Raw genomic sequence first — 24,268 nt, forward strand, 5'->3', positions numbered from 1 at the left:
ATTTATGTAAGTATATTGACATTTGAAATCCCATCATTCTGATATAGTTCTGAAGTAATGAGCTGTAAAATACCATTTTAACACAAAAGTACATACTTTGAGATTCTATTCTTGTGCAGACAAATGTTCCAAAATAATTCAGAATGGATTATTTTTGCAATGAAAGTAACAGTGGGCAATTTTAAAATATGCACTAATGTTCTTACTTATAAAGAACTTATAAATTCTTACTTATAAATTGATCTGGCAACAATGAAGAATTAGCGTTTCTAACAGGACTTTACTAAGATGATTAATTATATATGATTAATACCTTTATGAATAATTAGTAACACTGGAAGCAAGTTTTGAAAGTTCTGTTTTGGTCTCTTGGTATTTGGACAAAAAATTTCAATTGAAAATAAACCTACAATAAACTGGCAGGGAAATTTTCTTGTAGAGGAGAGCAATACCTGTGAAAACTGTGTGGAAAATATTTTCTTTTTGCTGAAAGCTCGTTCAACACCCCAGAGTTGTAGAGGTGAATGACACTAAAACAAACACTCATTTTAAAGAGCTCTGCCAGTAAATAACTTACAAAACACCAGAGGTTTCCAAAAGAGTTTAATAAATAATGAGGTTCTTTCTGTACTGTATAAACTATAAATATACCATGCAGTCCTTTATAACTTAAAATAATTTACAGGCTGAGGTAGGGGGGTCGGAGGGCGCGGGCTCAGGGCCTGGCCGCCTTCCTGCTGAGCACGCAGACGCAGGCGGTGTCGATGCGGATGAACCTCCAGGCCGCCTGCTTGCCCTCCATGGTCAGGGCCTTGACGAAGGTGTGGGTGGTGGTGCAGTACGAGTTCCAGTGCTTGGCGTCGATGCCGCGGCACCCGCCCGACACCGGCTTGGGGTCCCTGCACTTGGTCTCGAAAAAATACTGCTTGAAGACGTTGTTGTTGATGTTGACCTCGCCCAGCACCGTCACCTCCTTGCCCTTGATGTCGGTGGCCGTGGTTTTGTCCCCGACCCACATGCTGACGCTGTCGCACACCGAGAACTCCCCGCGGTGCAGCACGGGGTGCGTGCTCCTCCTGCTCCTGGCAGTCCTGTTGAGAGCCCCCACGCCGCTGAGAAATCCCAAATTCCGGCCCTGCCCGGCCACCGGCGGGGGCTCCGTGCTGAACAGCACCCGGGGAGAGCGGAAACGCCGCTTCCGAAAGATTTTGGGGTCCACGGTGATGTTTAGAGCTTCTCTCCTGCCGGGGCTCCACGTGGTGTGGCCGTGGGACGTCTGCGGAGCCTCCTGGGCAATGCGGTGTCGGTCGCTCCGGGTGCTGAGCAGGGAATGTTCTGCAGGAAACTCCAGTGGGGCATTGTCCTCTGACTTGGGAGCTGCCTGTGTGCCGATCAAAAAAGCTACAGTCAGAGTGTAGAACAGCATGGGCATTACGTTATGACCTAGAACGAGACAGAAAGGCACTGTTACTGCAGTCAGAGTCTAGAACAGCATGGGTGTTACATTCTAACCTAGAACAGGAGAGAAAGGCACTGTTACTGCAGTCAGAGTGTAGAACAGCATGGGCATTACATTGTGACCTAGAACAAGACAGAAAAGCACAGTTACTGCAGAGTGTAGAACAGCATGGGCATTACATTCTGACCGAGAATGAGAGAGAAAGGCACTGTTACTGCAGTCAGAGTGTAGAACAGCATGAGCATTACCTTCTGACTAGAATGAGAGAAAAGGGCACTGTTACTGTGAGGCAGGAGGGCACAAACTGCTGCTGTTCTGGCCATAAATTTATCAGATACCGGGGATCATACGGATTTCATCAGGTACTCATGTGAGTGCCAGATGTTGTTCTTCCGGAAGAGCTCATTCAGACAGCATCAGTGTTCTTAATAAAGCGAGAACATTAGAAAATAATAGCTAGATTATTATTAATTCCTCTGGTATTTGTCGTTAGAGCACTGTTTATGAAGCACTTGTTTGGTGTTATTAATGTGGAGACCATATGGTGACAGCATGTTCCCAGGAGTCAGATCTCTAGTGAGTTTTGCAGCAACCTTTTTGGCCAGGGCCGGTCTCTTGGCTGCACAGGAGTGAAAGCAGAAGCAGTCCCTTGGCTAGAACAGCTGTCCATTCCCTAGATTTGTCTGCAGAGGTGTCCTTGGGGCTATGGTGGAGGCCACCAAGCCAGTACCTCGTGCCATTATCACACCCTCAGCAGCCACACTCACCTGCCACATGGCCAGGCCTCGCTGCAGGCTGGCTCAGCAGCCTCCAGCAGCTGCCAGCTCTCCCAGCTGCCCTTTCAGGACACACTACATCACTGAGTTAGGGCAGATAAAGCCCAGGCTCCTTCCTTGAAGAGCTCAGGTATCTGTGTCACAAGGGCAGGTGGGATTTTTCCACATTCAAGGGCAAATATGGGAGCACTGTGGATACCAAACTACCTCAGCTTGGATACAGCACAGCTACAGCAATTGTGGCCAAAGTACTGGAAATTCTGGACAGGGAAACACCTGTTTTTTTTCAGAATGCCACGAGCAAGAACTCCCCAAAAGTCCCTGCAGAGCAGATACAGTGCCAGTGCTGGTCCTTCCTAAACCCAGAGGACAGGCACATCTGTTTGAGTGTGGAAAAATGCAAGCCAAATGTCTAAACCTTTGCTAAGACCCATTTCATGCAGGAAGAGCAGCAGCAGCAATACCTCGTTGGGCAACTACCATGTGCTGACTAATTCAGCCACATGTTGGGAATGAGAGACATTCAGAAATGCTCTGGAATTGCAGTGAAGGGCAGACATTGTATTTCCTCTGTAAAGACTTAATAAGCAGAGACAGGGTATAAACAGAAAAGCCCAAGTGAGGCTCCTCCCCGTCTCTTTGCCTTGTTTTCCTGACATGTCTCAGCTGGCCCCGAGCTCTGCCGTGGCTGGCCAGCAGGCAGGGAGCCCCAAAGCCACTGGACAAACAGGGTTTTGTACCAGAGGAATCAGGCTCTGCAGTTCCACTGTGATTTCCCAGAATTTCTCTGTGTTTTTGCTGGGTGTGGGTCAATTATGGTTGCAGTTCCCCCTCTCTGTGGAGCTTTGTCAGATTAGAATCCCAAGCAGCACTAAAGGACTCCACCAGGGTGCTATGCCAGAGCATAATCCTGTGGAAAATGCAGAACAACCCTAAGATGTCCCACAGGATCTGGTGTGTCTTATCTCAGACAGGAGCAGAAATGACATAAACAGCAAGGTTTGTGCAGGGCTGAGCAAACATTCAGGGAACCAGCAGGAGACACCAAGTGAAGCAGTGACTGAGGAGGGAGGAGAAGCAGAGCCCTGGAGGGGAGGAAGGAAGAGAAAGGCCAAAAGCCTTTGTGTGAGCTCTTGTCTGTGCAACTGCTGGGCTGGAGGCATTGGGGACAAAATGATGACGAGGAGAGTCAAATGTTTGTCACAGAGCAAATCCTCACTGTTCCAAAGGCACTTTAAATTTGTTTAAAGCAAGGCTGAGGGTTGCTGCTTTCCCACGTGCTGCTGGTGCTGGAGCACTCGTCATCCTCTGTATAAGGAAACAGAGCTGGGTGTAGCTCAGAGCTTGGCTGTGCACCCTCCAGAGAGTAACCCCTTGCTCCACAACCAAACTAAAGTCAGATGGTTCATTACATCTCCCAAAAGTCAAGCTTTCCCGACAGAAATGTTAATGGAAAAGGTTTGCAGAATAAAATCCAGGCACAATTTAGCCATGCCAATAGCAGCCTCAGTGTATTGTGTTTATGCATAAAGCCCTTTTTTATTATTTCCTTCTATAGGAAAGAGATGCTGCAATGTCAGCAAAGAGCTGGTTCTGGTTTTGTGCTATACAAGATTTGCTGCTCTAAAATGCAGCTACATTTACCTCCCTTCCCTGGGTTTCTTGTGTGGCCTGTGCTGAGATTTTTGATTTAAGGCCATTAACACAAAAGCAGAAAGACCTTGCCTTTTTTCTTTAATTGCCTTGTATTTCCTCTCCTTGTGCTAAATCATTCTGTGGAGTGTGGCCCAAACAGACAGAATGTATCTGGGATATGTGGTAACTTTTCTGAAAATTCAAAATAGAATTTCTTTATCAATTAATGAGTTAGTGGAGAATAGAAAGTGACACATTAAAAAAGTGAACTCAACTTGATGACAACCCAGGCAAGAGAAGTTAACATTAAAGAATAGGTGTGCCTTGGGCTGTGAGGGTTGTGAACTCTTTTGCTAGCACACAGAGGTATTTCACAGGCTATTTTTGGGAGTTTGGGGTGTCTCTGCCCATGGCACGGGGTTGGAACAGGATGAACTTTAAGGTCCCTTCCAACCCAAACCATTTTGGGATTCTATGATTGTCTCTCCAAACTTTGTCCCATGATTAATTATTAGAGTCTCTGATGGTGCTTTCTGGAGATGCTCCCAGTGGATGCCTCATGCAGCCACCTGGACTTGCAGGGATGTGCAGCTGCCAGTTCCAGTGCTGGGGGTCCATGGGTGTGTGATGGGAACCCTGGGCACAAAGGTGTGGAGGGATGGAGTGTAAGAAGATAAAGATAGTGCAGAAGGTAATCTCACACCTGAGGAGTTGCAGCTGTACTAATCACCAAAGATTAGGAACAGGCCTGCCCTTGACAGGCCACAGCTGTGTCCAGTAAGAAGATGAGTGCTACAAAAGAGTTGGAGTTTGTTGGTTGTGCTGTGAGGAAGGAGTCAGTGCTGCATGGAGCTGCCTGTGAGAAATCACTGAGAAGGTATGGGAGCTTTGCAGTAAGATGACAACACAAAGGTTATCACAGGCATTGTAATGTCAAAATTACACCACTTGTACTAACCCCACTTCTGTGCTTGGCCAGTGTCATGAACCCTTCCTCTGTTACCCTGGCCCTGGGTGACCCCAGGCTGCTGGGGCAGTGAGTGTGGCTTACCTGTGAGTGGACTGCACGAAGAACTGCTCCCCCAGCAAGGTCCTTATTTCATCCAGAGCTGAGCCGGGCTGGGCTGCACCTTGCCATGGGGCCCTGCTGCTCCTGCCAGCTGTGTGTGCTGTGGGTCACTAGGGCAGAAGGGTTTGTGTCAGTAATCAGCCACAAATCAGAGTTCTCAGTGCCATCCCCCCATGGCAGCAGGGGCACAGGGACAAACCCCCCTGGCTTTCTGAGCTGTGCCTTTTCCCTGTCACAGCATCAAGGGAAACTTGTTCCTCTTGTCCAAAGCAGTTCCAGACTTTGCAGAGCAGCACATTTGTAAGACAGGGCTGCCTTTACTCAGCACCTTTACTAGACTGTCATTATTGATCCACTGCTTCCCACTCCTCTCAGACACCTTCCAGGCTCAGCAAACCAGGAGTGGGCAGCAATAGCTGATGGCTCTGCACCAGGCAGAGCAGCCAGGCACCAACCAGGGCTCACAGCCCCAACATCTACTCTGGGAAGCAAATCCGGTTACAATTAAATTCAGGAGCAGAATCACAGATTGCCATTTATTGGCAGACAATTATCTGATTGTGGCTGATGTTTGAGAGGAATTGAAGATACAAAACTCACAGGCACATAAAAGCAAATCCTTAGGTGTTTGTTGTGTTGCTGCTGTAAGGGCAGCAATGACTCCAGTCTTAATCACTACATTGGGAATGGTCATACAGACCCCAGCTAAAGGAAAACCATTCTTTTCTTCACCAATTAAATCCAGCACACTGACACCTTCTCAGCAAAACACATTTTCTGGTTGTAAATTCATGCCACTGAAAGGGATAGAAATAGTATATTATTAATCTTATTATTCAATAGCTCATCTACTCCATTTCATGAGGGAGGTAGGGGTTGGATAAGGTAAATAGAGGTTGTATAAGGTACTCCTGCACTGCAAAAATCCTGCTGCATCAGACTGAAGTGCATTTGCTAAGGGGAACAAGCTGCTAATGCAAAAATATGAATTGGACTCACTTTCCACCTGCACAGTCTGTCAGCGGGAGCACTGGCTGCCAGCAAAGGCAGCCACTGGGTTTGGCTCTTACAACACCCAGGTACAAGTTCCTTGATGTTTAAACCTCCAGCTGAAACCTTCCCAGGCTGTTTCCATCAGAGCAGGGCACAGGAGTCACCCTGGTACGTGCACAGTGGTTTGGGCACCCTGCCTTGCTTGGGGCTGTGGCTCAGGCTGCCCCTGGCTGTTGCAGGGTTTGGGAGCTGAGCTGCTTCCACTCGTATCAGTGTGTCAGAAAGGTCACACAGAGTTCCAGAATCCAGAGGTTCATGCTACAGATGGAGTATGCTGTGTTTTTGCAGGAATGTACAAGTGAAGTAATAACCCTTTCAGTGAACTCTGGAGAGTTGAGTACCAGTAATGATAGAGCTATAATGTGCTGGCCACTGCCAAAAATAATCCAACAACTTTTCCAACTGTTCTGCCACCCTAAGAAAACACTGTTTCAGTTCCAACTGGCTGGTTTTTAACCACAAAAGCATTTATTTTCAGCAGGACTTTTTTTAAAAGTTCTTTTACTGTCTTTTTCCCGGATTCCTGGCTGTGGTGGAATCCAGTAAATGATGCAGTGTTATTCAGCATCCATAGACTATTCCTCTGTTCTACCACTCCCAGACATTCATAAAATATCCTACTGAAGTGAGTCTTTTTTCAGGGTGTACCTGTATACAGGATGGCAGACCTGGTGGGTAAAAAAACTCACTTCAGTCTTATTTCTTAGTCTCAGCACATGTAGAGTAGAATTAAAGACTCCCAGACCTGTTTGGGCACAGGGTGCCCAGAGCAGCTGTGGCTGTCCCTGGATCCCTGGAAGTGTTCCAGGCCAGGTTGGACAGGGCTTGGAGCAGCCTGGGACAGGGGAAGGTGTCCCTGCCATGGCAGGGGTGGAATGAGATGAGCTTTAAGGTCCCTTCCAGCCCAAACCATTCTGGGATTCCAGGATTCCATAATTCTGGAGAGTGGGGAAATGGATCACATCAAAAAGCAAATGGTTCTGTGTCTTGAAAAGCTCTTTGCTTGCAGGATCTCTAAGTGCAAAAGGTGCCAAACAAAATATGTTTAGGGATTCCCCTTTTGTTAAAGTTACCCACAGAATGTAAGGAGAAATGGACAAACAGGAAATGTTGCCTGGAGAGTTATTAGGAATGAGAATTTAATAAATTTACTAAATTAATTGCTTCCAATGAGAACAGCAGTCAGTGCAGCCTTCTCACTGCACTTGACCAGATGCCATTAAAGCAGCTTCTACACTGAGAAAAGATAAATTAATGCTTATTTATCTCAGTCAAGCACAGCAAGTAAATTATTTTCTAAATAAAAATGAACATAGTCAATAAACATAAGCATAGAATGTTGTAATCTAAGGCATTATACAATTTGGAATGTTGTTTTCTGTCGTTCTTGAAGTTGTTGGCATATTTTAGGGATGTGTAAAAAATAAACAGAGCTGCTTGGCTGTCAGTGCAGCAAGTGGGATCGTGGAGGTCACCAAAATAAGCAACAAGTAGTGAATTAATTTTCTCTCATTGCTTCTGGTAGTGAGAGAGAAATGAGGGAGGCAGCTGCTGCTGGAGCTGCTGGTAAAGAGAAAGTGCCTCTGGCACATCTCTAATGGAAACATTTTCACCAGTATATAAGTTACAGGAATTAAAATTTAGCAGTAGCAACTCAAGGAAAAGATTTCTGAGCCTTGGGAGGCCTTGAAGGGAATCCTGAAGCCATTATGACTAAGAGCAGTGTCAGAGGCACAGCTTTGCCTTGATCTTAGCTGATGAGCAAGAAAATGGGAATCTCTAATGGACCCAACATTTCATTCCTCCATTATATCTGCAGTGACTCAGCCTGTAAATAAGAGGTTTATGAATGCTGGAGAGCCAGCTGGAAGCTACCTGTGTCTCATACACTTCCTTTTTTTTTTTTTTTTCTTTTTTTTTTTTTCAAATGCCTCTAGCACTGAAATGTTCCTTTGAGGATTTCTAGGGAGAGCAGTAGACTGAGAAAAATTCTGCCCTGCAGGAGGGAGCATCATCATGTCACCGTGATCCTCCTCGTCATCAGGATGTGCACCCAGCATCTGCCTCCAGAGCTCTGACTCAGCCTGGGCCCAGGCAAAGATAATCACAGGGATGGTTCACAGCCCACTGAACCTCTGGGAATTTGGGGTGCTCAAGGGGGAATTGCTCCATGAGTCTCAACCCCTCCCTGGAGGTGCTCAAGGCCAGGCTGGACAGGCTTGGAGCAGCCTGGGATTGTGGAATATTCCTGCCCATGGATCCTTGAGGTCTCTTCCAACCAAACCATGCTGGGATTTTGTAGGGTGGGGATGCACCAAATCCAACACTTCTTAACACTTCTTAATATTTATTCTATATTTATTGGGGTATAAGTAATGGAAGTGGCTTATTTGCAAGGGCCTAATTTCATCCCTTCTTTCATCCTGAACCAGTCTGTCAATATTTCACCTGCTGGTTTCTCTGTAGAGAAGTCCAAATAGATGAAAAGTGTCTTTCCCATCACCTTCATTGACACCCCATTCCCTCAGAGCATTTGGTGCTGAGTGAGGCCATCTGCTGGGAGAGATCCAGCCTGGAGCCACAGCTGGAGGTTCCTGACAGGAGGAGGCAGGTCTGGTGTCGTTATAGGACACAAAAGAACACACGCTCACACCGTTCTCAAGGTGAAAGAGAAAAAAAAGGGCTGTTTATTTTTTGACTCCAACATTTATAGCTTTCCAAAAGTGACAGTGGATTGGAGGGTGACAGTGGCACCTCTCCAATGCCACTGGTTAAACTAACAGTCTATCAACTCTCTCTTCTTCTATAAAGGAATGCAAAACAATGAGTTATTTACAGAAAGTGTGTGAGAAAATTCACTACAAGAATGTCAACATCAGAAGGCTTAGAAAATCTTAAAAACTCAGGGTGACAGTCTGGTGACATGGGACAGGCACAGCTCACCTTTAGAAGCTTCACTTTAAAACTCCTGAGTGGTAAAACAAAATCAAAACTTCTAAGAATATAATAATTTGTTTTGCTTCTCAAGTTCGTTTTACAGTGTTTGGCATCATGATACTCTGGCCTGTAGAACTTGCTCATGGGAATTCAGAGGCATCAACAGTCATGTAAAATGTGATTCCTTTGGGAAAAACCCCATGCTCTTAGGTCAGGGTGGCCATACCAGCAAAGGCTTGTGACAGGATGCAGCCCTTGCTGTGACAGAGTGGCTGTTAGTGAGTGTTAAACATGCACAGAGCCACCCTGACAGAGCAGAAAGCTTTATCCTGCTGCAGATAACAAAACCAAACTGACAGTTGTTAAATAAAAGATAAAGAAATTGTCTCTGTCAAGATAAAAATCTCTTTAAGTAAAGTGAAGGGAAACACATCACTTAGAAAACTAGTGACAAACTGAAAATAAATGGCAGAAAACAGCTTTTGGAGGAGCATGTGAATCTGATTCTCCTGAAGTCAATAACCTCAATGGCATAAAACTGGTAAATTAAATGAGCTAGAAATAAAAATCCTGTCCAGGAGTAAGTTATTGGAGCATACCAGGGTTGTATATCATCCCTATATTATTATCCAGAAAGCAAATCCTAAAATCAATGATTGGCATGTGATGATTGCTTTGGAACTTTCCATATCGCCTTGGAGCTGGATGTATATATTTTATAGGACTCCAGGGTTTCATATATCCTAATTCATAGGCACCAAGGAGTGACTAAAGATCTCAGGCACTAACTGACAGGAAAACTGCTGCAGGATAAATGGGATAAATCCATCCATATAAAGTTGCTGCCTCCATCCTACCCAGCTGCAGCCAGGATGGGATTGCTGCTCCCTACAATCCCTGTCCAAACACAGCAGGACTCATTCCCTACTGCTGCTTAAAACAGTGAGTCCAGAGACCTTCCTGGGGCTGGAGCATGGCTTGCCCTTCTCCCCTCTACACCCTTCCCAAATGGATTTAAATTTGGGAATAGTTGGCTTGCTATATTTGGTCCCAAGGTTTCCAATACAAAATTACCAGGAATGAAAGAACTGGAATTTCAGACTTCACAACACTACCAAAACCAAACTGGAATTCAGCTGGGAACAGAAAGTATGAGGGCAGTCAGACTGTGATGTTACATCCCCTCTTACAGCCAAGAGTAGTTAAGGCAGAAAAATACAATATCTTTAGGGCCAGTAAACCTTTCCAACTAGTGATCTTATTCCAGCTATTCAGAAGGGAATATAAATCCTGATTCTTTTCCAAACCCTGATTAATAAAAACCAGCTGAATCCCAGCAGCAATGCTAGCATTTCATTTTTATTCAGGCCCATAATTTTCATTTATATTCTCCTTTTTCACTTTTCTACAACTGCATTAACAAACTTGAACACAGGGATTTTAGCAATTGCATGTGTTGTAGTGTAAGGCATCAGTGTAGTGCCTCCAAAAATGAGGTAGAAAACAAAAATGAGCTGGGATGTCATGATCACATTCCCAAAGGTAGACTCCATCATCTTCAGAGTTTCTCTGGATCATGAATTTGGAAAAGAACATTATGTAAGGAGAAGGAGCTGCCATAAATTATGGCCATGACTTTTCAGACTTTCCCGTTCTATTAATTATTTACATCCAAAAGGAATTTTATCTTCTACAAATCTTCCAGTGTGTTTACAACTATTTTCAATGACTCAATAATATTTTAATGGGGCAGGAATTCTGAGAAGTTCCAAAGGGAAGCTGAAGGGTGTCTGTGCTTGGCAAGTCAGAGTACAGAAGGATGCAGCAAAGGATGGAGTTGAGAGAACTTTAAAATCTCTGTTCTGCTGAACTGAGGGCCTGGCTGCACCTGATAAAAACTTCTGTAGCTGTAGCAATTCAAACTGATGTGCTGGATTTTTTTTTTTCCATTAAAAAAACCCTTAAGGATATAGACAAAAATCTCCAAAATTAAATCTTATGACATGGAGGTGCTCTTGTGTTCCCTCAGAGTGCTGAGATAGGGAAGAAACATCAATACTGGAATGGAATATTGCTTTGCTTGTGTAGGATTTTTCCATCCAGAAATGTCGAGTGGTTTTACAAACACTTAATAAAATGATCCTCCCCACTCACTTATGGTCAGTAGAATTTACTTGTGTAGCATGTGAAGAACCCAAAGAATAACACAGGATTCCTGCCAAGCAGTAGCAATGTTCCTCTTCTCCACTGCTCACCTTCCTTTTGTTGTTTTTTTTTTAATTTTTAGGATGTTCTTTCCCATTTTTAAATCTATTTTACTTTCATGAGACCTACAGAATTCAATTGCCTTCTTTAGGGATTGAATTCCCTCTCTTATGATTTACTTTACATTACAATAGGAAAATCATGACAAAAACCCCTAAAATGACACCTTTAGAAATAGAAATTCCTTATTTTTATTGCAGCTAGAAATAGGTATTGACCCCAGAGAAGTCACAGTCATTCTGTGCCCTTCTTATTATAACTCTCAAGGCATAGGCATAGTACTTTGAACTAAAGAAAAATGTTAATATTTTTCCTTCAACTAGCATACCCCAAGGTGAATTGTGTGTACAAAAAACCTCAATCATTGGACTGTTGCTCATTAGCTGTTTGATTTCTGTATTCTTTGACATATCCTGTACATTTGAGAAGTATATTTCCATATTTTCTGGACAACTGAACATAAATTTTGTGTCCTGCTGTACGTGAGGCGACCTCCAGGATTTGGGCAGATATTTGTCTGTCTGCTCATTTTAAAGCCTGAGTTTTTTTCTGCAGATTGTAAAGATGTGGTAATGCCCAAACCCTTGTACTCCACCTGCCTTTCCCATTTGAAATTGAGTTCAAAACAATTTTTTTTTAATTCCTAAGCACTCCACTACAGAGGTGTGAAATACAGTGGGTTTTAAACTGAGCCGATGTAAATAAATAGTGATATACTAATATATTACAACATTTTAAAATATATTAAGTAACAGTCTTAGTGTTAAATGTAAACTAAGCAAATACTTCAGTTGGGTGCAAGAAAAACTTTCAGCTTTGAAGGTTTTTTGCTACTTGCTGGTGGCTTAAAAATTTAGTTACCAAAGAGGTGGAAAAAAGGGTTTTCTTTCCCTGCACAGCAGGAACCTCTTAGATGTGGTGTAGTTTTGAAATGAGAGGGTAAAGACCTCCTAAGAAACAGGGTAGAGATTTCCACAAAAAATCTGGAAACACCACCAAATAAAACAAAGGCAACCACAGAAACAGTGAGTTATCAGATTGCAGTGTCATCTTGTAATGTTCTCTGCAAGCACAAGTAGTTCTTGCAGGAGAAATAGGAGTCTCCTGTCATCTAGGGTCGTTTACCAAGAAAAACATGAGGATTTTACAATTGCTTAGACCTTTCAGATATTCCTCCTGATGCTGTGGCTCATCTGAGCACCATCAGAAGGAAACAACAAAGGGGGTTTCACCTTGCAGCTCCTGCACTCCAGACAACAGTGCTGCTTCATTTTCCATGAAGGGACAGAGCTGCTTTGGAAACTGTGCTGCTGCTGGAATTTTTACCCCTGGGCTTTCATACTTTGTAGGTCTGTACTCAGCACTTACTGAGGATTAAAGCCTGCTTTCTGTGGAAGTGTGTTGACACCATGCAAAATGCTCCATACCTACATTTTCCCCTGTATGTTTTTCTGAGCTCAGCCTGGGAGATCATCTTGATTACTTGGCAGCAGAGTAAACCACTGCAAAGCACAAGTGTTCAGGATGTTTGGGAAACTGATCCTATTTCTTCCCATGCATTTATTTGCCTTATTGTCCTTATTTGTTCATTGTATTTTAGTGTCTGCATGCCTCAAGTGGTAGAAAAACAAGAGTGGTTTTGCCAGTGTTTGTAATCCATGTGAGTACCAGCTCCTTCTCTCTTTACCAAAACCCTTTTCTGCACCTTTGCTTATGGAGTAGATGGATTAAAAAGCAGCAGGAGAGTGAGACAGCCATCCCTCAAAACCTATTCTCTGTCTCTCTCACTCCTGCCCCTGGTCATGCCTGTGTGTTGACATCCTCTGTTTTGCTTCCTCTCCAGCTCCAAGAGCTGCTCCACGTGCTCTCTGACTCTTTATGTGCAAGGCTCTTGCCTTCTCCTGTCACACATTGAGTCCAGCTGCCTCAGAGCTGCTGCCCCACACAGTCTTGTCTGCAGCACACCTGGGACCTCTTCAGCATCTTGGCTTTCATCTGCTGTGGAAGGTATTTACTCCTTGCTGTGGGATTGTTTGAACTCATTGCTGCCTTAACTCACAATGCCAGACACCTCTAAAGAGGGGTGGTAACAAAATGTGATGGATTCTGTATATTAGCACCAAAATATATATTCAGAGACACTAATCCAAGTAGTGTTTCCTTGCACTGAGCTAGCACAGAGATTGATTTAGGTGTTACTTCATTCCTATGCTCTGAGAATCTCAGCTCTGCTTCAGCTGCCACCCCAACACCAAACCTGAGGCCAGAGAAGCACAGCCCAAACTTCAGCACTCTCAGCATCCTGAGTGTGTCAGGCAGCTGCTGCACAACAAATCTGCTCATGCTCCCAGAGAGCAGAGACAGTTTGAACTGGGGCCATATTTCATATTTCAGCTGGACCTTGTGGGCTGCTGGGCACAGACCCAGCCAGCAGTGGGGAGTAGGAGTTTTCCATCTTTGTATTATGTCAGAGTCTGAGGGGAGGCAGCTGCTGTGGATGTTTTAAGATAGGAGGTTTTTATTCCCTGCTCACCCATTTAAGGTGAAATGAAATTTAAGGTGACATTTCAGTGTGGGATGGGGTTTGTTTGTCTGGATCTTGAACCTCTGGAGCCTGACAGCTCTGGAATATCCTCACCTCACACAAAGCTTGAAGGGTGTAACACACAGAGAAATGAATGATGCTCCCTTGCTGGGAGCCTGCAGCTGTGGCTGGAATAAATGTCTTTGAACATTGATTCAGCTCTCCTGGCCACATAGACCCTCTGTGCAAAAGGACAGCTCAACAGAAGAGTGTCTGCAAAGGAAAGATCAGATCCTGTCTGTGCTGTGGGAATCCTTCAAGCACAGAACAGACAGCAAAGAAGTTTAAATGAAGTTCAGCAACCTTTGCTTAAGAACAGGAAACAGGGAGTTGGACTGACCTGGCACTCTCAGCAGCTCTTATAAATCTGTGTTTGGCAGCTCACTTGTGTGAGGAGGATTTGAAGGGTCTTTACATTTTCTGGCATCATCTGGTGGTTGAAAGCATTTTTGCTTCAGTACAAATGATAATGGGAAAGATGCCTCTTTTTCCTTTAAACTGTGCCCTTGAGTGTTTCTGTCACATTTTCTAGAACTCTCTTTGGCCCTGCTCTGAGTCTGAGCAGCTCTGAAACCCTGAATTGCAACACAGTGCTATCACTGATAGCATTGGACATCTTTGAACTACTCATCCTTCATCTTTCTGTGGGGCTCACTGACTTCCCTGTTATATGGACGTGGAAATTAGGGAAGTCTTAAAAAAGTAAGCTAAGATTAGAAGATTACTGTTCCTGTGTTTACCAGCATATTATTTTCCTTGCTAGCTTTTATTATATTAGATATGAACTTTTTTTCCCCCATTTCCACAGTGAGAACAATCAGTGGATTGAATGTGGGAACTCCTGGACTGGGAGAATTAAACTGCTGTAGTGAGTTTCCTCAATCTACATTCACCAAAACAATCTTGCAGAAGTTGGTTAAACAAAATTTAGTGCTGTGTCACAGCCTTAGAGAAAATAGGGGGAAGGAGTGAGGGCAGGAGGGGCTTCTGAAAGCTGTGGAGTGGTACCTTCATATAGCAAGGAGAAGCTACAGAACTAAAAACTTTGTGAATAAAATGTCAAGGCTGCACCTGGTAAGTGAAATATAGCTTGAAGTTCACAGGATCATTAAGGCTGGGAAAAACCTTTAAGATCATTAACACAGCACTGTCATGTCCACCACTAAAGCACGTCTCCAAGCACCACATCCTCATGTGTTTTGAACATTTCCAGGTATTCCACTCCACTAGTGCCCAGGGCAGCCTGTGGCAATGCCTTCAGTGAAGAAATTTTCACCAGTATCCAATCTTCCCCTGGCCCAGCCTGAGGCTGCTCCCTCTCCTCCTGTCCCTGCTCCCTGGAGCACAGCCCAACCTCCCTGGCTGTCCCCTCCTGGCAGGAGTTGTGCAGAGCCAGAAGATCCCCCCTGAGCCTCCTTTGCTTCAGGCTGAGCCCCTTCCCAGCTCCCTCAGCCCTTTCTGGTGCTCCAGACCCTTCCCCAGCTCTGTTCCCTTCCCTGGACATGCTCCACTCAGATTATGCTTCTTTCAGTTTAATAAGGGAAAAATGCTGCAGAAAAATGCACGAGTGCTCCTGACAGGACAAGATGTTGGGAGCCTTTGGTTGGCAGAGACACCTTCCACCATCCCAGGCTGCTCCCAGCCCTGTCCAGCCTGGCCTTGGGCACTTCCAGGGATCCAGGGGCAGCCCCAGCTGCTCTGGGCACCTGTGCCAGGGCCTGCCCACCCTCCCAGGGAACAATTCCTAATTCCCAATATCCCATCCATCCCTGCCCTCTGGCAGTGGGCAGCCATTCCCCTTTTCCTGGCACTCCAGGCTGTCCAGAGTCTCTCCCAGAGCCGCTTTAGGCACTGGAAGGGGCTCTCAGGTCTCCCTGGAAGCTTCTCTATTCCAGGCTGAGCATTCCCAGCTCTCCCAGCCTTCCCTTGTAGGAGATGATGTTGATCCCAGTACAAAATGGAGCCTGTTATTCAAACCAGTGTGGATAAAAAGTCATGGCCTACATGGAGGAGAGCTATCTTTGTGCAAGCTTTGATGTTAAAAAATAGTAACTTGAACTCACAGATGTACTGATTACCCTGCTAAAAGAAGACGTGGAATCTCTTCTCAGAATTACAGCATTTTAATTAGAAGAATGTGAGCAAAGCCTTAATCTTGTTAGTAGGGATAGATACGGATGAGGCAGAAACAAAATCCACAGCAACACAGTCCAAACACAAAAAGCTGTCTTGGATGTTGGTAACAGCACCAGAACTGCTCCCTGCCACTGCTTTTCCTGCAAGACTAAGCTTGACACTGACTAAGTTGGAAGAAATTGCTCTTCTGCCTTGTAGCACTGAGCTACATCACACACAGCTGTGTGAAAAAAAATAGCTGAAATGTGGGAAAGGTACTTCAGGTTTACAAACCAAATCCACAGATACTTGAATATTCTCTTTAAAGTTTCTTTGAGCCCTTCTAAATTCTTGTGACATTCAAGGATCAATAAGAATCTCATCTGTAGCTGATTCTGACAGATGTTAATCTTTGCCTTGGCTTTGCAGTCTGCTTGAAATAGTACTTGTTCCTTCATGTCAGGCCTCTGGCAATGCTTACAGAGCCAGGATTACAGTCTCCAGTCAATCCCATTTGTACTGTCATTAACTTTCTAAACTGTTCCCCATAGCTGGCAATCTTTCCATGCTTGGAGATCTACTTAGTGGGAAGCTGGGAGAGTGATGGGTTTTGCCTGTCTGGAATCATTGTGCCTTTAATTGAGATTTGTTTAATTTTGTCATTAAGTCCATTTACATTGTAGGCATTTCATGACCATGATTACACACTGTGACTGTACCCTGGCTGTGTTTTATGCCATTTACCTATTAAAGAAAGAGAAAAAAGCTCTGTGTTTACTTAAGATTTTTACAAGTAGCCTTTGTTTTTTTCTTCCATTTACTTATTTAATAAATTAACCTAATTTTTGGACTGGAAAAAATTGCTCATGTGCGGATTCTGTGCTGGGTTTCTAAGGAAATTACTAGATTTATTTGGCAAAATACAGGTGAGGATTCCATACCTGCTTGTCTGGAAGGAATTGTCAGAACCCATAAACATGGGAATTATGGTTGATTCCAAATTAGGGACACATCTCAAACAGAAAGCAACAGGAATGGGAACATTTCTCCTGCAAACAAGGACTTTGTGTGAACAGAAATCCCTGGGTGCAGCTTTTCTGAGTGTGTCCCTCAGTCCCAGAGGTGTGGGAGGGCTTGGAGCAGCCTGGTCCAGTGAAAAATGTCCCTGCCCATGGCAGGGGTGGGATGAGATGAGCTTGAAGGTCCCTTCCAGCTCAGACCAGGGTGGGATCTGTAATTCCATGATTCTCTGACAGGTCAGGTGCTGGTTTTTGGTTTTTTTTCATCCAGGACTCCAACAGTCAGGGGTGCAGGTGACTTTCCTTCTCCCAGAATGTGAGTCAGGGGTGAGCAAAGCTGTGGGAGTTTCAACACGAGTTCGATAGTGATCACTCCAGCAGCTGGGGAAGCCAAAGTCTTGCTTCTTAATAGGAGAAAAGAAAGCTGATTAATCAGCTGAGTCATCCTGCTCTGCCTCAGTGCTGGTATGAGTGGCATTCCCTATGGATCAGCCTATTCTGAGGGAAAAGCCAAACCATAATCAAGGCTAATTGACTGAGCTCAATCAAATGTTTCAAAATACCACCCATGAGTTTGACATCAAATAAAAAGCAGGGATATTCCCAGGCAGACAGTTAATTGCTTCCTGGAAACCTGTTCTTTGCAATAATTTGGAGATTTTCACCAGTGCTCCCTTTTATTTCTATTCCCTAGGCTTACAGTGCAATGTACAGATTAACAGACTGGAACAAGACACTTGCCCTCTCACCTTTCTTCTGAATGATGCTGCAGTGCTGCCTTGTCTCTGAGACAGAAAATTTGCAGCCTCCAGGAGTTAAAACAACTTTTTAGAAGGTTTTAGAAAGATAAATAATATCAACTTCTTGCAGCTATTAGTACTAGCACTAAAAATTGCAGTATTTTAGAGCAAAGCCAGTAGGCTCTTTAGTCATTATGTTTAGAGAATTAATCCCAGAGGGATATTTCTATGGGTTTTGTTTCTTACATCCAGCAGAAACTGTTTCAAAGAGGAGCTGAAATGTCAGACTTGTTACAAGAGTTTGTCTGGTGGAAAATAACGGTGGAGTTTAAACATTTGTCTGATGTGCCCCAGGTTGTGTGCAGTGATGAAAAATCAGCAGCACATCTGTAAATGAATCATCATTTTCCCTGCACGCACATGGTTGCACAATTTTATCAGCTGCTTGCTTTGATGAATATTTGATATTTGTCATGTGTAGCTATCCCATCCCATTGTAATATCAGAAATTCCAAGCACGATTAACAGCATAATTTGATGTCACAGTTAACGAGCCACAGTCCTCCTGTGACCCAGGGCAGCAGCACACAGGGTGAGCCAGCCTTGAGTCAGCAGGGATAGCAGGGCTGCAGTAACAGCACCAACATCTGGCTGCCAACCCTGCAGCTGGATTGGACATTTCCTCACCTGGCTGGGTGTGCAGAGCAGGTGGCACAGGACCTCAGGTGAGGCCCAGCATTTGAAAGAATCAATATGGAATCCTGGAATGCTGTGGTTGGAAGGGACTTTAAAGCTCATCCAGCTCCAACTCCAACACTTCCCACTGTCCCAGATTGCTCCAAGCTCCATCCAGCCTGGCCTTGGGCACTGCCAGGCATCCAGGGGCAGCCACAGCTGCTCTGGGAAACCATTCCAGCCCCTCCCCACCCTCACAGGGCAGAATTCCTTCCCAATATCCCACCTAAACCTTTCAGCCTTTCTGTCCAAGCCAGTGTTTGGGTTTCACAAGGAATCTGGGAATGCTCAATCCAGAACTTCTGAAGTTCTCCTTTGTAGGAGCACCGGGGGTGGGACAGTGGGGACAGATGGAGAGGAGAGATCTCTGCAGCCAGGGCTTGGAACTTGTGGGTTATTGCAAAGGGCCTGGGTGCAGGGCCCTGCTGGGAGCTGCCAGGCACAGCTGGAGCAGGACTGAGAGAAGAGAGGGGGAGAGAGGATGAGAGAGGGAGAGAGGTTCCTGTTACAATACAATAAATCTTCTTCTGTGTTGAATATTCTGATTCTCACTGACCAATCTAGTACAAGATACAAATCCTATAGCATTTCCATACAGCCTATAAGAATCATTACATTCCCATACTGTGTTACATTTTAAACCCTACAAACTCCTCTTTGGGCCCTTCTGCCAAGCTGGCAGGGTCTGCTCTGACCCTTGGGCCTGTCTGCAAGCAGAGGGTGTTGTTCCATCAGAAGGGGATCACCTTCAGCTGGCCACACCATTGTTTTCCAGTTGTTCAGTAACTGAGGGATCTCAAAGCTTGCTTTCATTTCAATCTCACTTATAGTTTCCATATTCTCAAAATCTTTTGCCAGACAATCACATTTATAAGGCTTTCCTGTCTCATCTTCCCCAACACTCCTTCAGTTTCTGGGATCCTCTGGGAAGGTCCTGCTGGGACCTCCCAGCCCTGGGATGTGGCTTTGACCTTTGTTGTGGGGCATTGGTCACAACAGGGGCTGCAGAATGATTTCATGGGTGTGGTGGTGTTCAAGCAAAGGTTGGGCTTGATGATTTTGGAGGTCTTTTCCAACCTTAATGATTCTGTAATAAATTCCATGCTCTTTTTCCCCACATAATCATAATTCTGGTTTGGATTTCACTTAAAAATCCATCACTCTTCTGCAGCAGGACGTGAACACAGGTGCCACAGGCTTCACCTTTTCTGTACCTCCACAAAACACATCCAGAAAACTCCCAAATCTGAATTTCCATGGGGGTTGTGCCAATATTAATTAGTACAAATAGCCTGATATATTTGAAATTAGCTGTCATTATAACACTTCACCCCATATGTAACCAAGTATTTTCCTTGTCTGGATACTTGCTGTGCACCTTGTATTTATTACAGTGTTATTTGTTAATGCTTTTGTGTGGTGAATCAGTTGTCAGGAAGAATCATTGTGGTTACAAAAAAGCAGTTTTATTGTGAACTATAAGGAAGAAAATATGGATAAAGATGGAGTGGGAGGAGACAGAAGATGACATTTGTAGCCAGATGTGATTTGTAGTATGAAAATATTAAATGCTGTTGAAAAGTGGGACTCCACAGATTATTGACATAATTGTGGCAATAGGAATAAATTTTCTTTGGTATTTGCCTATTTTTGCTACAATTTTCCTCAGATGATGAATACATGAAAATTTTACATTGTCTAACACAAAAAATTGGCTTTTTAGTCTGTTTTTTAAAATAACATATGTCTAGCAGATTTCTAACTGAACCATCTTTTAAAGAAGCCTATTGTGACTGAATTTTGCATCTTTCAACTTTTCTCTGGGGTTTCTTTGCATTAGTATTAGGTTCAAAGCAATAATCAAGGTCTAAGCCTCACAAGATCATTTTTGCCTGCTTAAAATGAAAACCAGAGGGGAGTTTTGCTGATTAGGTGTGTATTTCATTTCTGTGCACAATGCCAGAGTTTAAATACATGTCACTGGAAATGAGCTTTTGCAAATTCAAAGGGAGAGAGATGAACTTCAAATCTAAACTTTAAACCTCACATCAGTTTTCCTGTGGCACTGGAGATGTGTTATTTTCACAGAAAGCATTTCCTTTGGCTTTCAAGTGATGGCACAAGCAAGTGCTGAAGACTGAATTCAAATTACTCGAATTCTTTTTAAAATTTGAAATCCTGAACAAAGGGGAGACATTCTGCAGGTCATTAAATTGTTTTCTAATTTCTTTGCTTTCAAAGAGGAGGGAAGAAATGAGAAGGAAAGGGCCACACACTTTTCTCTCTCAGAACACACAGAAAAAAGAAATGGTCTCTAGAACAGCCCTGCCCAGCACCAGGAACGTGCACCCAGGCAGAGCTCATGGATCAAACTCCCTCTGATGCTTTGGATTCTGGATGCTTTGCCAAAACCAGAAACTCACACTTTTGGCATAGATAAAGTGTCCTGGAATGTGAAGCTGAGCAGTGACCCTTTGCACTCTCCTCTTTACAGCTTGTGCCTGAGAAAATGATGAGAGGAAGGTTTGGCAGGAGGGACTGGGCAGGGAGTGTTTGGATCCAAGCAGAACAAAAACGTGGATGTTGAATGTTCAGAGCACTGATAACACCAATCATGGAATTCCAGGATGGTTTGGGCTGGAAGGGACCTCAAAGCTCATCCCATTCCACCCCTTCCACAGGCAGGAACACCTTCCCCTGTCCCCAGTAATGAGGGAAGGGATGGAAAAGATTTTTGACATGGAACATAAACCCACACCTCACTTCAGTGGCTTATTCTGTGCTGATTTGTTTCTCTTGATACACTTCATGTACTTTCTCCTCCCAGCTAAGAAGTGCAGTTACTGTGATCAGTTTTGCTGAGGGATATGGATCAAATTGCTTACACTGAGCAGAAACAAAAATAATCAACTTATTCCTTTTTAGAGAGAACCCTTCAATGTCCTCTCAGCACAGGACAATGACCAGGTGAAGAGCTTGATGTCTCTGGCAGGGGCAAATAGAAGATTCTAAGAGCAAGGTGAGCAAAATCTCAATAATTCACATAAACAGATTGTATGGCTGTGGGAATGCACCCACCTCAAACCCCTTGCTGGTCTGGTGCTGGGACGTAGAATGTCCCAAAAGGATCATGGAATAATGGGCAGGAAATGATGCACTGGGAAAATGCAGGCTGTGTCATCCACCACAGGGCAAAGCTCTTTGTGAACAAGCACAGGTCTTTTCTCATACCTGACTCATCCAGCACATAAAGTCGTCAAAGAAAAAGAATAAAAGCTATATTTCAAAATAGAAAAACATATATTCTGTGAGCCAAAGCTCTTAAATGTATCATAATCAAAATATTACGTAGCAATGAGGTGCCTGGCAAATCCCCATCACAAAAATTCCTGAAGAACTCTTTTTTTTTTTTAAAACAGTCTGGATCACATATGGTTGTGTCAGGAACAAAATAAAATAGTCAAAGTGAAGCAGTGAACCAGACCAGTAAAAAAAATCTGTGTCACCTTTCTACTTATACAACAAGGGGAAATACAAAGTGATTAAGAACTGGAAAAATCAAAATAGTAGTTTTTCACCTTGCAAAGCCATAGTTGGCAAATAGAAAGTTATCAAACACATAATCTGCTTCCCAGCTGTATTTACACTGGGCTAATTTACTCATTGGAGGCCAGAACTGTCAGAATCAGTGTAATCTTTTTAAATTTCCTGGGCAGTTAAGAAGTTAATGGAGGCAGTTTTCACTGCATCCTCTTTAAGGCAGCAACATTTCTCACAAATATGGCAGATCAAAAGAAATTACCAGTCCTGAGTTCCAAACCAGATTCATTTTATCCATTAGTCATTCATTTAATTCATTCCTTTGATTTTATTCTTGGAGGAGCTTCATGTTTGCATAACATAAATGGTCATTATGGTTTAGTGGGCATCGTGGTGTTTGTCAAAGGTTGGACCTGCTGACCCTGGAGGTCTTTCCCAACCTTAATGACTCCATGATTCTGTGATTTTGTCAATAATACGTCAACCAAGGCCCAGAAAAAAAAATCAAAGAACTGGTTTTACTTTCTGGTTGTTTTTTGTCTGTCTTTTGTGCTTGAATGCCAGTTAGGATTTTGATTCCTAGCAAGTCAACAGGAGCAGAATCTGAACTTTTATTGGCACGTTGTTATGGACCCCATGGGGACAGGAAATTGGATTTTGGAGCCAGGAAGATAAACGAGGGAAAGACTTTTTGGAACCAGTTTATGGTCTGTGTTGATGCTCAGTTTTAGAAAACCCTGAATTAAAGAAGTCTTGAACTACCTCAAGTGGTCTGATCACTGCAGGTTTGATTTCTGTCACACTGAGAGGGGATTGTGTCAGGGTTTGGTTGGAAGTCCAGGCCAGGGAGCTCCTCCCTTGGTGCACTGTCACCATGTCCTTTGGTGCACTGTCACCATCTCCCTTGGTGCACTGTCACCATGTCCTTTGGTGCATTGTCACCATCTCCCTTGGCTCCCTTGGTGCACTGTCACCATCTCCCTTGGCTCCCTTGGTGCACTGTCACCATCTCCCTTGGTGCACTGTCACCATGTCCTTTGGTGCATTGTCACCATCTCCCTTGGTGCATTGTCACCATCTCCCTTGGTGCATTGTCACCACCTCCCTTGGTGCATTGTCACCATGTCCTTTGGTGCATTGTCACCATCTCCCTTGGTGCACTGTCACCATCTCCCTTGGTGCATTGTCACCATGTCCCTTGGTGCATTGTCACCATGTCCTTTGGTGCACTGTCACCACCTCCCTTGGTGCACTGTCACCATCTCCCTTGGTGCATTGTCACCATGTCCTTTGGTGCATTGTCACCATGTCCTTTGGTGCACTGTCACCACCTCCCTTGGTGCATTGTCACCACCTCCCTTGGTGCATTGTCACCATCTCCCTTGGTGCATTGTCACCATGTCCTTTGGTGCATTGTCACCATGGCCTTTGGTGCGTTGTCACCACCTCCCTTGGTGCACTGTCACCATCTCCCTTGGTGCATTGTCACCATGTCCTTTGGTGCACTGTCACCACCTCCCTTGGTGCACTGTCACCACCTCCCTTGGTGCATTGTCACCATGTCCTTTGGTGCACTGTCACCTTCTCCCTTCGTGCACTGTCACCTTCTCCCTTCGTGCATTGTCACCACCTCTCAGTCACCACAGGAAATGCCACTGTGAAATGTGGCAGTAACGTCCATGAGAGAGGGCAAGGAGGAATGGCTTTACACTCAGAGAGGGCTGGGTTAGATGGATATTGGGGACAAATTCCTCCCTGGGAGGGTGGGCAGGCCCTGGCACAGGTGCCCAGAACAGCTGGGGCTGCCCCTGGATCCCTGCAAGTGTCCAAGGCCAGGTTGGACAGGGCTTGGAGCAGCCTGGGACAGTGGAAGGTGTCCCTGCCATGGCAGGGGGTGGGATGGGATGAATTCCCTTCTCAGCCAAACCATCCTGGGATTTTATATGATAAAACCCATCCCAGCAACACTGTGTGCCTGATACATCCTGATTTGGGTTATCTGGTGGTGTCAAGCACTGTGCCATAAAATCTCAAAGCATCTTGGAAATGCTGGAGCCTGGGGGAATAAAGGAGAAAGGTGATAAACAGCTGCCTCCAAGATAAGGAACAGTCAGAGGTGTTTCATTCAGTCAGCAGTGGCCTGAGGCAGCTCAAAGGATGGCAGAAAAGCCATCAAATGTTATTTCAAACTACCTGCTGCAGTCATTTGAATTTAGACATTAAGGCAGAGCCTCCTTGGTGTGTATTCAGGGCCTGATTTCTCCTTGCACTGGGCAGCTTCCAGCTGTGTGCTGGCTCCAAGGACTGAGCAGCACTTTGCTGATTCTCTCCTGCTCTCCAG

The 24,268-nt window shown here is 44.5% G+C and overlaps 1 protein-coding gene across 2 annotated transcripts in view; it reads right to left on the reverse strand.

The window, feature by feature from the left end:
- Nucleotides 1-624: 624 nt before the first annotated feature.
- NGF (nerve growth factor) overlaps nt 625-24,268 on the reverse strand; it is a 28,451-nt gene continuing 4,807 nt past the window's right edge. Inside the window, exons 2-3 of one of the 2 annotated variants that reach the window (XM_066565468.1) lie at nt 4,922-5,049; nt 625-1,443 (exon numbers count right to left, since the gene is read on the reverse strand). In XM_066565468.1, the coding sequence (XP_066421565.1) occupies nt 716-1,432 (717 nt within the window). In that variant the 5' untranslated portion in view covers nt 1,433-1,443; nt 4,922-5,049 and the 3' untranslated portion in view covers nt 625-715. The remainder of the gene's footprint in view (nt 1,444-4,921; nt 5,050-24,268) is intronic. The other variant, XM_066565467.1, reaches the window with a different exon arrangement.

Source organism: Molothrus aeneus, chromosome 24 (genome assembly GCF_037042795.1).
Source record: "Molothrus aeneus isolate 106 chromosome 24, BPBGC_Maene_1.0, whole genome shotgun sequence".
NCBI classification, from domain to species: domain Eukaryota; kingdom Metazoa; phylum Chordata; class Aves; order Passeriformes; family Icteridae; genus Molothrus; species Molothrus aeneus.